At 26.6% G+C, this 17,914-nt stretch overlaps 1 protein-coding gene across 5 annotated transcripts in view; it reads right to left on the bottom strand.

The window, feature by feature from the left end:
- The window catches only part of LOC107173088 (uncharacterized), a 94,595-nt gene that overhangs the window by 11,466 nt on the left and 65,215 nt on the right, over positions 1-17,914 (bottom strand). For 4 of the 5 annotated variants that reach the window (XR_016190338.1, XR_016190336.1, XM_089219907.1 and 1 more), the window contains 3 exons: positions 3,928-4,040; positions 3,609-3,778; positions 549-779 (listed from right to left, as the gene is read on the bottom strand). Coding sequence is in view for 2 of the 5 variants with exons in the window: in XM_089219907.1 (XP_089076033.1) it covers positions 549-779; positions 3,609-3,778; positions 3,928-3,990 (464 nt within the window). In the remaining 3 variants the exon portion in view is untranslated. The remainder of the gene's footprint in view (positions 1-548; positions 780-3,608; positions 3,779-3,927; positions 4,041-17,914) is intronic. The other variant, XR_016190337.1, reaches the window with a different exon arrangement.

Raw genomic sequence — 17,914 nt, 5'->3', positions numbered from 1 at the left:
TTTAAGATAATGAGTGTTAGTGTTTTCAGACTGTTAAAATGATTATTTTATATATAGCTACATATACACCTACATAATACAACTTATTAAAGTTTCGTAACTTTTTCTCATTAATTTTGGCGTTTCTTTTGAAAACTAAATCATTTTAATCTTATAAACGACGGAATTTTTAATTGTGTAAAAGTAATATTGGTTTAGTTTATTAAGCAAGTTTGAATTATAATAGTCTGTATTCAAGTTAACCTTATTTCTTACGATTTATCACATTCTGAAATTTAACGTCGTATTTATATATAAATATTACGCCGGATATGATTGTGTAGAGTATATATTAAACTGTTGTCTTTTTTGCGATACCTTCAGATTTTGAAAATGTTATCATCTATTTTATACTTTGAAATATGAATTAAATTATTTAAATTATACATTAAATTATATAGTTCTATAGTCATTTTTGAATTTTTTCTTTCTATACATCCCTTTTAGAGGATTTAAAACAAATTATTTTTCATTTAGTTTTCTGAGGTTGATAGCTTATAAGAACATACCGTTGCAGTGCGGCGGTAAGGATGTGACCACCTAAATAGGGTACAGCCGGTCTTTGAGTCTGAGGCCATTTTTCAACTTGGACAGGTTCCTCTTGTCGAACAATCCCATCACAATGGTGGTGATGGTGGTGAAACAATTGGTGATCTAGATCATGTCGATGCTGGTGATGATGGTGGTGGTGGTGATGATGGTGTTTTTGACATGAATGCATGCAGCGACCCTTTCGACGTCTGTTAATTTATTTTTGAAAATGTACAACAAAATAAACCAGTTACTCTATTTTAGACTTATCTAAACATCATCCAATTTTTATTGTATTGATTGAGTTCCCATAAAGTATAGTATAAAAAATTGAAATGGTAAGTAGGTACTATATATTAGCGCCCTGGGACAATAAGTATAACCACTATGGTACTATTCCCAATAGCTTATGAGTATCGACATTCCAAAATAGTTTTAAATAAAAACCTTTCACCATAATTTCATGTAGTGGATGTGTTAAATTTAAGTAAAATGTTAAATTAATGAATAAGAAAAACGATATGGAGTGTAGACAGATAATTGAGCTATATTTCTTAGGATATTCTAGTATACATTTATTTTATATTGATTTTAGTAATTAATATTTTGCTTTGTAGTACTGTAAAGCTAAAAATAATTATTTAAAAAAAAAATATTGAGTGTATTATTATATGAAAAATAGTATAGCACTACTACGTTTATTAATATCACGTAAAATTATTGTATTCTTATTGACTAAGTAAATACTGATGACGTGCAGTAATTTGGTGTATTTTTAAAACAATCTACCAGTGACATAGTCAAAAGTTTGCATTTCTATTTTCTTTGGATAAATATTATTGTATACATAATGAAATTACAAAAATATTAAATCTTTATTTTTTATATAAATTTGTGATTTTATCAAAATTTGAATTTAATCAAAAATAACCTAATCAATTTTTATGGTTATGACAAATTTCATCAAAGTTTTAAAGTTCTTATAATCTTAAAACAGCGGATATACGACGTATATTCGATATAATGATAATTCTGAAAGAAGAACGTATATGAGGAACCTTACATTGAATTGTCTAGATTTTGAATTGAGTAGAAAATATTTATCAACATTTACAAAATAAAATGTCAAATGTGTTAGGTTAAAAGAAGCCAAAATATTTCCTGATACATATTATCATGTATAGAAAATATTGAAATATATCATGTTATTTAAAACTTCAAGCGCCTATTTATAGTTAATTATTTTTTAATTACAACAATAAAACAAAATATATCTTGTCAAAAACCTATGCTGCGTAAATATTCCCATACCTATTTGTTTTTTTTTTGTTTTTTATTGTATTTTACTTTTGACCCCCTTGAGTACAAACTACTAAACTAGTTCCTAGGTTATACTAGAAACTATGTCTTATACTGAAAATTAAAGTAGGTACTTTAATAGCCAATTATTTTCTGAAAAGTGTACTAAGACGACAAGTACAAGTACTTATATAAAAAAAAAAACCACACACATCATCGTATAAAACTAATACATTCGTCGTTCTATTGAGAAACTAAAAAGTAACAAAGCTGAGTAATTACAGTAAAGTTGAACCGCTTATAGGATCGCTTTAAAAGTGTGTTTCGAAATAAACAATCGATTTATGTAATGGTTTATGTAAGTGGAAATGTGCCTTAAATATTAACAAAACATAAATAACAGTGCTAATATTTGAAGAGCTTTAAATATTATTATTTTTATAAACTTATAAATTATAACCAACAAACTCACAAAGGTACTTGTTATATCATACGGGTATGGGCGATATATATTTAAATTAATGCATTAACGAAACAGCTACTAGTTGTATATTTTAGGAGTTTAATGTTTATTCCGTACAAACTTCAACCATTATTATCATATTTGATAAACATAATGATTTTGACCAAGAGTTAAAGTAAACAAAACTTTATATTATTTATTACTTTTTATATGACATTTAGTCTTGTACATATATATTATATTTGTGTGAGAATTTGGTGTTTTGAAAAAATACGTGGATATCTTTTATTTCATACATCATTTAAACATTACTATATTGACCTATATTGCAATATAATTTATTGTTAGTTCCTAAATTAAAATTGTTATTTATACATTTATTATATTTTATCTAATAAATATTGTCTTAGCAGGCAATTGTATTTATTTTCACTAGAACCAAACATATTTCTGTAGTTGGCTATTTTTACCACACAATATCTAGTCGATAAAATAAATTAAAAAATTTAATTACGTGGATTTTTTGTTCAACGTTATATTTTACAGTTCAACTGATAGATAAATAGATTTAATTGATACATCAGAGGTTTTAGTACCGATGTGTAAGAATAAAAATAAAAATGCATTGATTTTCCTAAGTGGGAAAACAAAGTGAAACGTTTTTTATTCTGGCGGATGGTTTTTTTTTATATGTGCTAGAAACCCATACATAGTGCATAATATAAAATGTGACTTTTGATAACTTACATAGAATGAAAAAATGAAACAAATAATTTCACAGTAACTTATTAAATAGGTCAAATAAAACGAAATTGTTAATATTAAATATAACAATTTCAAACTTTCATAAGATTGTCTGGGGTTTCTTGTGAATTGTTATAGTTGTTTACATTTTCAGTTAATTTGTATTTATTTAAGTATTGACCTTTTAACTAATTATTATTTTCTTTGATCGATTACCCAAATCGTGAATAATTTAAAAATTGCTTACGATTGTGATATTAATAATATATTATAATATTTCTACTGAAAATACGTCAATACGTAATTATGGAAAAAATTCAACGAAAAGCAATAAATTATTATTATTATCTGTAATTTGTGTAACATTGATTTTATTGAACTAAATGTTATAAATTGGAATGATTCTAAATCTGTTACTCTAGACTTTCAAGAAACATAACATAATTTTTAAAAATCAATGTAAATTTTCCCATGTCTACTGCTAACAACCCTCGTCCTTTGTATTCTCCTCGCAGAGTACATAAACACATACCTGAGTTTGCGTTTGTTTTTTGAGTTTTTCTCTGCCAATCTTTGCACTAATAACTTTGGCTGTATCCTCCATTTAAGTTTGGCCTCACAAATATCCGCCTTGATGGATATGACTTTACGGTTGACTAGTGCCGCCAGGATGTGATGCACTCGGAAATCTTCGTGGTCTAGCTAATTAAGTACGGATCAATTACAAATATTAAACTTAAATGATATAATATTAAAATAATATTTTGTAAGAAGAAAAACAATAATAACGTTTCATTTAAAACTTCATTAGAACAATGAACTGTTTCATAATAATATATTATGACACTCACATCGCCTAATTGCTCCGGGTCTGTGGAAACTGCCTTCTCCTGTACCAGAATACTCGTACTCATTACTTAAGCTTTCGATTAATAACAATCACCGAAAGTCACATTGCAACCTGCTATCATATAAAATAATTCGATTAATAACACGTAATTGGTTTATAAAAAATAATGTATAGTGAAATGTTAAAATACTAAAGCTGAAAACACAATATATTATAATACCACTGATCAGATGTATTATAAAAGTATTATTAAATAGGAGTATTTATAATCAGTTATGATACATATAATAGCTGTTATTAATTGTATTGGTAGATGGTGTATTATAATTTAATTCTTATTCTCTCTAAAAAAATCTTTTATAAGCTAATCATACAAATTACGAGTAGACGTTTTTTTTAAACGAAAAGTGAGATGTGTAAAAGTTGAATTAAGGTTATATGTATATTCAACAACATTTTGTTTTACTCAATATTGTATTTTTTTGATGGTTTTGCTAAATGATACTGATACATATATTAGTTTAAAAAGTTAGGATAAAATTTACCTGGAAAATGAAGAAAAAAGATACATAAATTAAATACAAGAATAAAATGAAAGAATTGCACTTAATATATAATGACACAATAAGGTGACATTTTTGTTTTCATCACGAATATACTTTCATTACTATTGAAGTAACCCGTAGCATATAAATAATATTTTTTTTCAAACTCTTAAATGATATAAGTACATATTTACTCTTCAACATTTTTTTCTTAATTTAAATATTGTTACCTCCTCCTCGTTTTACCATTAATTCACGAGTAAGTTTTAGCCACACCTGTTGCTACTGCTACTGTATCTCCTATAATGTTTTTCGTTTTTAATTCATCAATATGCAATATAGATTTGTTCATAAGTAACGCGTTTTGTGTAAATGTTTATACAAAAGTTAATTATACAATAGGTACAATTAATTTTTATACAATATTATCATTTTATCGTATTCAATTTTAAATTTGAATCACTCAGTTATTTTAAAATTAGATTGTATAATAAGTTATAGAGTACTGTATTCATGCATTATTATTTGATTATTCACTGCAATTACAGAATATTATGATTTTTATAGATTATAATCATAATAATCATAATAATATCATAGTATTAATTTGATTTGATATGACTTTAAGGCTATTTAAAATTCTCTTGAATATAAAAGTATTCGATGATAAATATGATTAATTGCATAATTACATACCTACGTATATATATATATTTTCATTTATTATATTTAAATTGTGTCAACATATTACATGTTATTAAAAGTTTATTAATACAATTAAGAACTTATATATTAAATATGGTATTATCAGAAGAACCTAAGTATATAAAAATAATATTATTTAGTATACATTTTTTAATCGAAAAATATCAATTGTTATTATTGAAGTAATAGACGGTAATAGCAATATGCAATTTAACATGTAAATAATTTTTTTTTTTTGTAATAAATAAAAATAGGTTTGTAAGTAACATTTAGCTATTATAATTACAGAATATATTAATTTGTGTATTCACAATATTATAATGAATGAGTTAATATGTTAATTATCATCATAATATATGATTTTAATATTTTACCCTTTTTAATTTCAATTTTAAATTAATAGTATATTCTACAAGTAAATGTCTTTTATTATGTTTAATTATGCAATAATTAATATCATTATCTCAAACTCATAATATTATAATATAATTAAATAAAATAAATATTATTAATTATATAGTGATGGTGAACAATTAGCAAGCAATAGAATAGCTGAGTTAACGCAAAATATGATAAATGGATTATTGTAAAATTTGAGAAATATTATATTTACTTATCTATAGTTGAACACCAGTAACCGGTTTATATTGCATTCATGGTAGTTTGAATTTTTTAAGGACGTTTAAAATAATAATTTGCAAAACGGTATTTTACACCGTATACACACAAAAGTCAACATGCAATAATCAGACGTTATAAGTCAATTATTATAGAAACCCGCAGTGTGTTTGGCCCAATATGGCATTATGCCATTATATATATATATATATATATATATATATATATATATATATAAGTCTATAATAAAACAATAACTAACGTAAAACTGATGAGTACTCAACCATCGTTATAAAAAATTTCCGTTTTAGTGATATTATAATGTTGAAAAAAAAAAATGTCATCGATATTCCACATTAGAAAAGTCAATAGCTAGAATTACTTAGATACTAAGTAATATATCCACAACAAAATATGGTGAACAACAATGATTTGCTCGCAACGTTTTTTTTTTTTTTTTGTCAGCCTATCATATACGAAAAAAGTAGTTCTTACGAGTTCATCGGGTTGACTTTTTACTCGCAATAAACATAATATTTTTCATCCAAACGATTACCTATAAGTAATTACGTCTTATCGGAATAATATTGTGTACCTCTAGGGCGAGGGTTATGGCTTTTGGGATTTGTACCGTTTAATATATAGGCAGCTTACAAAGAAACGCGAGATTTTAATCCCCACGCAAATTAACAGAAACCGTACGAAATCCAAATAATCGCCAAAGCTATGCTGTAACTGCACTAGACAATATTATTAAATATTCATTATATTCCATGCATGTTAAATTAGAGATTTTTGAAAAGCCGAACACGCAGGATGGGCACATAATATTATGTACCCAGAGATCAGGTGCAGGGCATTCGTCTTGCTTTGCAAGCACTTTGACGCAACATACCTAGGTAGTGGTCGTATAATTTGTATTTGCCTGATATTATATGCACATTGAAAAACCGGGGACATTCCGTATATTATATTCAGATAGTGGTTGAACATCGCTATGAATTTATTATTATTATTTTTTAATAAAAATAATTCTAAGCAGAGTTCGGTTTACCGTATGACTATACAATAAACATATTATTGTTCTGTAGGTACTATATACTCAACTACATTATACTTTGTGCATATTTTTTGTCAGGAAAATTAGGTAGCCTAATCAAATAATATTTAAATATGGTGAAAAAGTCTCATATACTATAATGGTCTATTTGATACTATTTTTTAATTAATTTATTGATCAGGTATATTATTCTTTCCACAGTAAAATGCTATAACAGATTTAAGAAATTACGTTCATGCGATTGATAATTTCATCAATTTGTGTTTTTTCTATAGAGCTATAATCACAAAACTTAAAATGTTAACCCTAACGTAGGAAGTAGGATAGGTAACACAAACTCAACAGAAATTGTACAAAATTCGAATATTTACCAAAGATGTACTGTGACTGTTCTCGATAATATAATTTTCATATTCCATGCATATTAAATTTTGGATTTTTGAAAAGCCGAACATGCGAGGTATACACGGAGAGCCGCGGGTACATTCGTTTTGCTTTGCACGTTTTTTGACGCAGGACATACCAAGGTAGTGGTTTGTGGTCATTAATTAATTATTATTAGGTATACTAAAAATATTAAAATAATTCTTAACAGACCTTGGTCTACTCAATACTTACCTACAATAAGCATTATATTACGGTACGTACATTGTATACAGAAAATACATGACGTGTGCATATTTTTTCCGTAGAAAAGTATGTCTTAACAAATTATATTTAATTATTGCAAAAAAAAAACAGATAGTATTTGAGTCGAGTTTCGAAAAGTTAATTTATTCAATAGTAGTATTCGTTATCCATATTAAAATATTATAACGATATATAATATATACATTACAGGGGCGTATTTAGAAATGTCTTAAGGGGGGGGGGGGGCACAAGCAAAAAGTTCAAATTTACATGCATGGGGCGTAGAGTAAATTTCTCATATAATAAAAATAAGTATAAAATACGGCGAATGGGGGAGGCACGGGCCCCATGTGGCCCTCCCTTAAATACGCCCCTGATACATTACATATATGATGTTATCTATATAAATATTTATACAATTGGTGTCTATTAATTATCGTTTTATAATTTTTTTGACAACAATTGACAACTTTAAAAAAGCGGGTAAGTGGATGTCACTCAGCTGTACATTAGGGGGTGGGGTGGACCTCTGACTAGGGTAGGTTAAATTTGAATGCAATGATAGGTATCATTGTATACGAAAAACGATTCTGAATGGAGATGATTTGTCAGTCTAGGATAATATACTATATTTAAATATTGTCATACATTATATTTTGAAACAAATATTTTATTTTTCAATTAGGACGCATTTTGCATAAGGCATGGTTAATTAATTTTTCCAAAAACATTGCATGTAGTTATCACAATTCATAATACCTTATATTATCATAGACATATGTACATATACCTAGTTTGAGATTAAATCGTTATCATTACGCGATTTCATAAAAATGTAAAACTCAAACGCTCAAAACATTTTTCCTACAACGACGCTTCAAATTTTCTCTATATAAATTTTCTCAGAAAACTTAGTGTTTAATTTTATAACCTTAGATATAAATACAAACAATATTGTGCATTTTGAATTACAAAATAATTTACGAATATTCATGGTTTTGATGAATTTTTGTCAATATTTGAAATTCAAATGCTAATAAAAATTTAATTTTAATTTCCGGTGGACATTTTTTTTGTGATAAAGATTGAAAAATTTGCAAGGAATCTTGTATTAAATTTTCAAATCTTAGATTTAAAAACAAAATTTTTTATGAATTTCTTGCTTAAAACAATTTGCGAATTTTTGTGATTTTTACGTATTTTGCAAAATTCAAAATCTTAATGCTTATAAAAAAAAATTGTGACTATGAATTTCATTTAATTTTCAACTGCTATTGTAACAATATGTTAAGAGCCTTGTATTATTAAATTTTCAAGATTTTCTACCCAAAAAATAAATTGTTATCGATATTAATTTAAAAAAAACTAATAATGATCGAAAATTGCATATAGCTATGAATAGTTTAACTTAAGTCAAACATTTTTGAAAATTTCATGGTGGATATAATATACTTATATAAACATTCGGTGAAAATTTCATGTATCAATGGTCATTTGTTTTAATGTTACATCAAAAATCAAAATCGATTTTGTCGAAAACTGACTGTACGTAAAATGTCCTGTATTTCCCTTAATTTTTAGTTTGTTTATCCCGATTATTTAGAAAAATATTGAAAATTTTTTAGTTTTTATCCTCAAAGTACCAACTAGATTCACTTTCTGATCGAACGAGGTACTGAAGTCAAAAATCGAAGCACTTTTACTGCCCCAAAACGTGATGATAGACACAAAAAAAAAATATTCATGGTTTTGACGAATTTTTGTCAATATTTGAATTTCAAATGCTAATAAAAAAAAGTTGTATCTATGTATTCTTATAATTTTTTAATCACTATAAGAATAATTTATGAGAAACTTTGTATTCAATTTTCAAGTATTTTTATAGGGCCAAAAATATTTTATCGACACTACAAAAAAATTTTTTTAGAAAAATTGAAAATTTCGGTTGTCTATAAATATCTCAAAAAAAGTCAAAATATTTTGAAAATTAAATCATATAAGAAAATGCCAATCTAAATAACTTGTGAAATTTCCAAGTATCTACGACTTATACTTTTTAAATAATAACAAATATTTAAAATCGCTTGAGGATAAATCGTTATCGATACGCTATTTCATAAAAATTTAAAATTCGAACGCACTTAAAATTTTTCGTATAATGATGTTTCAAGTTTTCTCCATAGGTACTTGAAAGAACACTAATGGAAAACTTAGTGTTGTATTTTTAATCCTTAGTTATAAACACAGAAAGTTTATGATTTTTCAACTTCAAAATTACTTGCATATTTTAGCGTATTCGACAGATTTCGTACAAATTTAAATTATAAACGCTTATAAAAAAAAATTGTGACTTACGATTTTTAATTTTTTTTAGCTACAATAAGAAAAACTCATAAGGAACCTTGCATTAAATTTTCAAGTTTTTTTGGTCATCCAACGTTTTTTTTACTAACACTAAAAAAAAATTCTCAAAAAAATCGGAAATTTCAGTGGTCCATAAATAACTCAAAAAAGTCAAAAATTTTTGAAAATTAAACTGTATATACATATCACTGACAAACGTTTGGTGAAAACTTCAAGTATTTATAGTGATTAGTTTATGATTTACAACCTTATAAAAAAATCGATTTGTTCGAAAACTGGTTTTGCGTAAAAATTCCAGTTTTTCTGTCATTTTTTATTTGTTTTTATGAATTTTTTTTGAAAACTGTTGGAAAATGTTTACTTTTGACCTGTATAATCCATCAAGGATATTCACTTTTACATCGAAAACCACCCCCAAAGTTTGAAATTGAAGCATTATTTCGACTAGTTATGCTGTACACAGACACAAAAAAAAAAAAAAAAACACACACATCATTGTAAAATCAATACATTCATCACTTCATTCAGAATCTAAAACCATTAAAATCGTTAGTTAAAAAAAAAAAAAATGAGACTTCAAACATATTCTATAGGATTCCTCACTTATATTTTTTTTTACTATCACCTATTGATTTTAAAAGTAATGGATACGGTAAGGATGTAAAATATCTAATATGAGATGATGAATTATTACAAAAAGTCATAAATATTCGACCGAAAAGGCACGCGTTGAAAACTGAGTGAAAAAGATACTGACTTTACAATTTCACGCTGCATTAGATGTTAATGAATCAATCAATTCAATACAGGTGACTATTGCACTTTGAAAATGTCGAGAAACTGAATCGAAGGGTTGTTAATTTCTGTAAATTCTGTGAATATTAATTACAATCAAATATTTGATAATATCGCTTTTGAAATATCTGAAATAAAATATTAAAATTTTTTTTAAATGTATCTATATACGTATAGATACCAATTACTATATGTTCGGTGGATAAGATGCTTTGTGGGAAGAAAATATTGTTAAAAATTGTCATGGTAGGCAAAATTGCAGATATAGAGAAAATTGATTTGGAAAAACATTGGAAACACCGAAGCATAAAAAATTAAATTAAATAGATATTGAAGTATAAAATTATTAAATGTAAATTTTACAGTATATTGACCATAAGTCACTCTCAAAACAAAATGTGATAGTAGAATGATTGAAATTACCGAATAATAAAACTTCCTGTTAATAAAAAACAAAAATCGACTGAAGGAGGAAGTAGATAAAAGAAAAATGAACATTTTATAACCCGTCATAATGTTTTAAGTATGAAGAATTAATTCAATATTCATACGCTCAATTTAATCCTCATCTTTACATTGTGTTTAGTGTTTATTTATAAACACGGTCTATTAATAAATACCCTACTTATTAAAGTTGTACATTTTAAATCAATTTAACACCACGAGCGTAACCCAAGTGAAAATACTGTCCATTATTATAGCGTCATGATAATAGTATACGTACATAATATCGGTATTGAATTCGGAGTTTCTACAATAGATATTCTGGTTTTAGTATTTAGACAGAATCTAAATACTGATTTAACAATAATATTTTATTAATTAAGGCTTTTGACGTACAATACTATACGTACTGTTTCTCTCTAACATACCGACAATTTTACACCAATAGTTTATTTTTGGAATTTTGTAGCAAAGAGTGACATTTCATTAAAATACAGTAGTCTCATCCATTATACTTAATAGTTCAAAACCTAAATGTAATTTCTATGTCGGGAAGAAAAATACCAGTAGGTTTACACAATGATGAGAAAATCAATTCAAGTTGCAATGATTAGTAAATTAATTAGTTCTACGAACAATAATGCTATTGTAATACCATTATCTTATAGTTTTGATTAAAATCTGTAGTCTTACTATTTTATGATTTAATTATTGTCTTAAAATTAAGTCATAACATTGTTATACAAGATTGTTTTATCTCGAAGAATAAAAATTGTTTTACTAGAAAATAGACATAAAGAATACAAGCATTAAACCATTTAAACCTTAGTTTATAACTCGATAGTACACTATATAGGTAATATAGGTAATATATACATCTGACTGCTGTATGACATAAGTATTAAAGATAAATACATATATCATTTGTGTTAAATTTAGTGGGATATAATCATATAAATGAGATAAGGGCTTGCAGAGTTATAAAAAATAAATATTACGAGTATATTTTATGACGGTTCATATTATGAATATATATTGAATATATAATACCTATATGAATATATTTCAAAATATCGAAAATCTTCAATAATATCTGTTAAGTATATTAAATATTAGGTACTGTAAAAACCTATATTTATGTTAGTTAAAAAACGCATGACACTCCATTGCACGCAATCGTTTTTGTTAAATTAACTATATACTATATAGATTTTGTACAACCAACTCTAAGTACTAACAAAATAATATGATGATTAAGTACAAAAACTCTAATGCTCTATTATATTCAGACAACACATTCATCGACTAAGATTGTAGGTTTAGCGTTTGTTAATGATATACCTACTATTATTAGCTAGATTTAATTGTAATATTTGAAATGAAGTACACAGATATATGGGATTTTGCTTAATTTTTGTTCATCTCGTTTTGTAGCTTATGTCTTCTTCACTGAATATACTGTACAGTTTTAAGGACAAACTTATTTCGTAAATACAATTTTATTCAGAACAACTCGATTCTAAAATTACCAATAATATAAAAATAAATAAATAAAATAAAAATGTCCATAACATATTAGATATATAGTGAATGACCCGATGATCTCCTCTCGAAGTGATGGTTCATCATTTCCTTAAAAATACAATACTGGCTTGCGCCAAAGTGCAGAGTGAAACGAAACGAGTTTCAATAGTAGTTTTTGTTTTTATATTTTCCAACCGAAAATGTTAGTCATATATCATTTGACTTCATGTATGTTTTAAACGTTTGGATGAGCATTTTGGTAGGATGAACCTACTAAGATAAACAATAAGGGATATCAGGATGATTTATGGCATTGTAAATGTACTTTAGTGGTTATATGTTTATGTAAGAAATTTTGAGGCTATTGTTTATGCTTTCAATGGTCACGTTTCTGGAACAGACATTATTAGTTTGGGGCAAATATATATTAGATTGATTATACACTATATTGCTCCGCAATATGTACCCAAATTAATATAACGTCCGTGTGTTAAAAGAATTCATTTAACAACATATAATATTAGCATGGGTCATATTTTATTTTGTTAATAAATTATAAATTTATAAATAATGTATTATAATATTTCAATAACAACTCATTTTCTATATGATTTTTGATATATTTTTTCACTCCTAAACAATATAATAATATGAATTCTCCAATCTAAACGTGTGTTTTATTCACTTTTTATATTATTATTGTCAACAATATTATTGACTGTATTATTATGAGGACTAAACACGATTATAGTATTAACATTATCTATTCGTAATAATTTGTTTTAAAGTCCTGAAATTCGTTTATCCAATGACAAAATATGTTTTTGATAGAATTGATAAAAATGTCTTGAATATTTGTAATTTATGTTAGATAATAATACAATATTATTTTTTATATTTATGTCATAATTTTTATTCATTATTTCCTATAAATTATAATATGTAATTTTAGTATAATTATATTGATTACAATTATTATGGTAATTTAATTTTCAAAACTCAAATTATAGTCTATAAACAAATATCAACGTCGTATATGTCAACAATAGATTAATAATTAATAGATATCTAGATATTTATACTTGTACCTATTCTATTTGATGTTGTTGTATTAACTAATAACTATAGTAATCTGCAATATTATAATATTATATTGTATTATGGCTAGATTAGGTTAAATCTTTGTTGTGAATTTTCGGAAATCAATTTAATTTTGGTACAAACTTCAAAACGTGTAGAATCTGTAATACTGTAAGGTATAATTATTATTAATTTATATACAACATATTGTTAGTTGTAACAATGGGCAAGTATTATAAATTATGTAGTCGTTAAGTACGCATTATGTTGAGGTATAACTACAACTAAGTACTTAATCAAATGGATAATAGTATTAAAGATTGAAGATTATGTAAGTTATAATTATTTATTTATTTAGGTATTATGAGAAGACTGCAAAGTATCAAAATACATTGAAATATATTCACAGGACTATGTTATATATCTTAAACCAATAAAAACATTAGTAGATATATATATTTTTTACTTATGTTTATAATATACTCGTACTTACCAAAACAAAGAATATTAAGAAGGTATGCTAGTATAAAATATCGAACAGAATAAATTGCAAAGATAACAGATACATTTTAAAAGTTACGTAAAGTTATTTCTTATGTTTGATGCAAAATAAAGAATGAATTCAAATTTTATAAAAATAAAAAATAAATATATACGTATGGAGTATGTAAATACGTTTTTGGCGACAGTGTTGCCATCTTTAGTACAAAACTTTGACTACAGCAATATTGACTTGGTTATTTTAAACTGAAGATGGCACTATTATGTTCAAATTCATATTAACTTTATAAACAGCTCATATTTTGCAATGTTGAGTTTTATTGTTCTAAATAAGACGCATAATTGTAGCGAGAAGTTGAAAAACATATTTTGTATACTAAAAATGTTATACTGGTTTTAATATTTTACGTAGAAATTAAATGTTAAACGAGGTTCATGTTTCATGTACCTAAACCTCATTCTAAAAATTATTTTTTAAATAATATTAAGTTTTAAGTTTACCAAATATAAATATTAAAATGTATAACATTGTAATTTGTATAACAATTCAACTAGATTTAAAGTGATTATTAAAAACATAAAAATAGAAGGGATTAAATTAAAAACGAAATTAATATAAAACGTAAGGACGACAATCGAAATGAGATAACTGTAGATCTACATAGCAGAGATGATATATAAATCAATTTAGAAAACGAAACAATAATCAAATATTAATTTAATATACACATAAGTTAAACAGGGATTCGAAAAAAAGATCCAATTAGCAGTAAATGGGTAAAAGGGTCATAATAATAAGTATGATATTATATGTGTATTGAGAAAAACGTCGTTATTTTAAAAATATAATATACGGATTTTGTATTAAAATATAATAAATTCAATAAAAATAGAAGAGATAAAAATAATTTATAGATGTATCTGATGATCATCAGGTAATAGTAGAGTATTATGTGATAATGTTATACGTAGGTTTTCTTAACGCGCTCATGTATTTATATTTTTTCAAAACGACACGAGAGAGAAAGAGAGAGAGTGTGTGTGTATGTGTGTTAATTAAAAAAAAAAAAAAAAAAATGGGAACAAAACATTTATTATATCTATTAATCACAGCTATCATCGCTGTATGGTTGTAGACGTGTACGTTTGGGAACACATAAAATATATCTTCAATTAACTTAAGAGGACAGGGACTTGAACGATCTGTCGACTCAATCGGGTGGGGGGTTAATCCGAACGATACTCGACACCTCGAAGGGACATCAGATGAATATGATTATCGATTCAGGGCGTGCGTCTACTGTGACGGGTGACTGCAGAGGTGGCGGGGTAGGTACTTGGTACTTGTGGTGGCCAGTTGCAGTCTCCAGCTGAAAAGTCTCCGTCGACGTGCGCCGAGGACATGGTGGTTAAGGTGGAGTAGGATAAGGTGGAAGTGGAACATAAACTGAAGTGGAAATGTGTTGTGCCACTTGTGCTTTCTCCGAACATCCATATTTCCACCATCGTCCGAAGGGTTTCGAATAAATTGTCATTGCGAGCTTGCAGTACATACATATGGGTATATAATTAGAATAATATGTTAAATATAATTTTATATTAAAATGAATCCGTTCACAAGACACGCACACACCTACATAATATATGCACTCAATACTTTTTAAATAAAACACAATATTTTGTTCAGAGTGCCCTACACTGATGTAGTATTTGAAATTAAAAAAAAAAAAAAAATTAAAACACGGTATATGCATACGCATTATGCACACAGACTGGTTGTAGTGCAGTAGACTATGAACACGGACGTTCGCTTCTTTTGTGTGTTGCTCCTTTGAATTTAACTTTGTTCGAGGAGTTGCGATGCGTATACAGTATATTATTGTATTATTATATTGTTTTATATTTTCTCACGAGAATTGTATGAAACGTGAAGTAAATGTGTACAAAACATCGGAAATGTTAACGTCTCAAAACTACTTGGATGAATTGCGTCCTTTCGGAAAACTTTTCAAAAACCGAATAATTAATTAAAATCGATAAATCTCAAAGAAAATCAAAGTTATAATAATTTTTTGTAGATTGTATTCTTATTCTGTAACAAATTATTCTATTTATAAGCTATAATATTAATAAAAAATAGAAGATAATATTACTAATTAGATTATAAACAGAATAATGTCGTAAAAATAAACATTTAAAATAATACCAAAATAAAAATGACAACGTGGGTTACCACAGCGATGGCGGTACTACAGTTTATCTGATATGAATGAAAGAATCATAATCAAATGCTGAGATATTTTCTGATAACTTATTTTTCAGTCTATAAAACTGCCATCAGTTATTTTTTTAAATTTTTGTGTTTATCCTAAAGTAAAATAAAATATATTATTAATGTGATTTTGTTGTTTTATAAAATATGTATTTCAAGATTAAAATCGGACAACAGAAAAAAAAAGTGAAAACAAAGGAAAAACGAAAAACGTGTTTGGGAGTGGTTATAACAGCAGGTAATTTTGAAGATTTAAAACCACTTCCAAACCGATTACAGATAATCCCATGTTTATATGTTATTATTTTGGTAATCCGTAATCAATTACCATTAAAATTAGAAATTCTACTACTGGTTACCACCTTACTGGTTCCGAACAATTTTCCTGTTCATACATACCGATTAGGAAATCTTTTTTTCCGGTTGCTGTTTCGAGAGCAGCTAGCCACGACCAACTTTATCGATTTTAGAATAAAACACGCGTATAGTAAACATACACATTACCATACAATATTACGATATATTATCATCTCAGACGACATTTATATATTATAATGCATTAATACTGTACGTATTATACGGACAGCGATAATAAAAAATAAACTTATATAATAATATAAAATAAACATATTTTGAAAATCATCTTGTGTAATGTAATTTATCCGTTTCGACCCGGTGCACCCGAACCGATTAATCTGCGTCCAAAAAACACCATTTGTTTTGGGCTAAAAGTTTTCAACGTGTCAGCGAGTTTGAGTGAGGTGTTCCGAACCGTAAAAAATTGTGACCTTTTTATAATCTACTGCGATTAAAGGATTATGTTTCGAATTTTTACGCGAAGCATAAACGAAACACGATAGATCTTTAGGGTACCCTAAGTAGAATTTGAACGAAACTACGTCAACTACGCCGGTTCCCAAGCAGCACGCTGACTGTTTTTTTGTGTGATAAATAATAATCTAGTTACTTTGCTGGAGTGATTTTATTTTTTTTTCCGATTCACTGGCTTTAATAAAATCAACATCGCGAGACCGTTCGAATCAAGCATATACATTTCTTCCTCTCCCCCTCCCACCCCAAAATTTAAACACCAATAATAATGTCCTAAGGCGATTACAACTATACAATATTATATGCAGCCGGTATTTTTTATATCACATTATTACGTATGAAATATTCCAGACAGTGTCGGGACTCTCGCAGTCCGGCGTGATGATGATTTTTGCAGCAGAGTCATGACGGTTGAATAATAATAATAATTTGTATTTTGTATTGTACCCACTTAAATATACATAACAACAAATTTTTTAGCAAGTTCATTCATAACATCCATAACATCATTAATAACCACATCAATATCGCGATGAATTTTTAGTTAGGCTAAACTACCATTTGAACGTATTTGTCCAAAAGATTTTCTCAAATAAGTATAATCACTACAGTGTAGTAG

This window comes from Diuraphis noxia, unplaced genomic scaffold, assembly GCF_037042655.1.
Source record: "Diuraphis noxia isolate RWA-SAM2 unplaced genomic scaffold, SU_Dnox_SAM2 contig0002, whole genome shotgun sequence".
NCBI lineage: Eukaryota > Metazoa > Arthropoda > Insecta > Hemiptera > Aphididae > Diuraphis > Diuraphis noxia.
The sequence above is the reverse complement of the archived record's forward strand: the minus strand, read 5'-3'. Positions and strand labels throughout refer to the sequence as shown.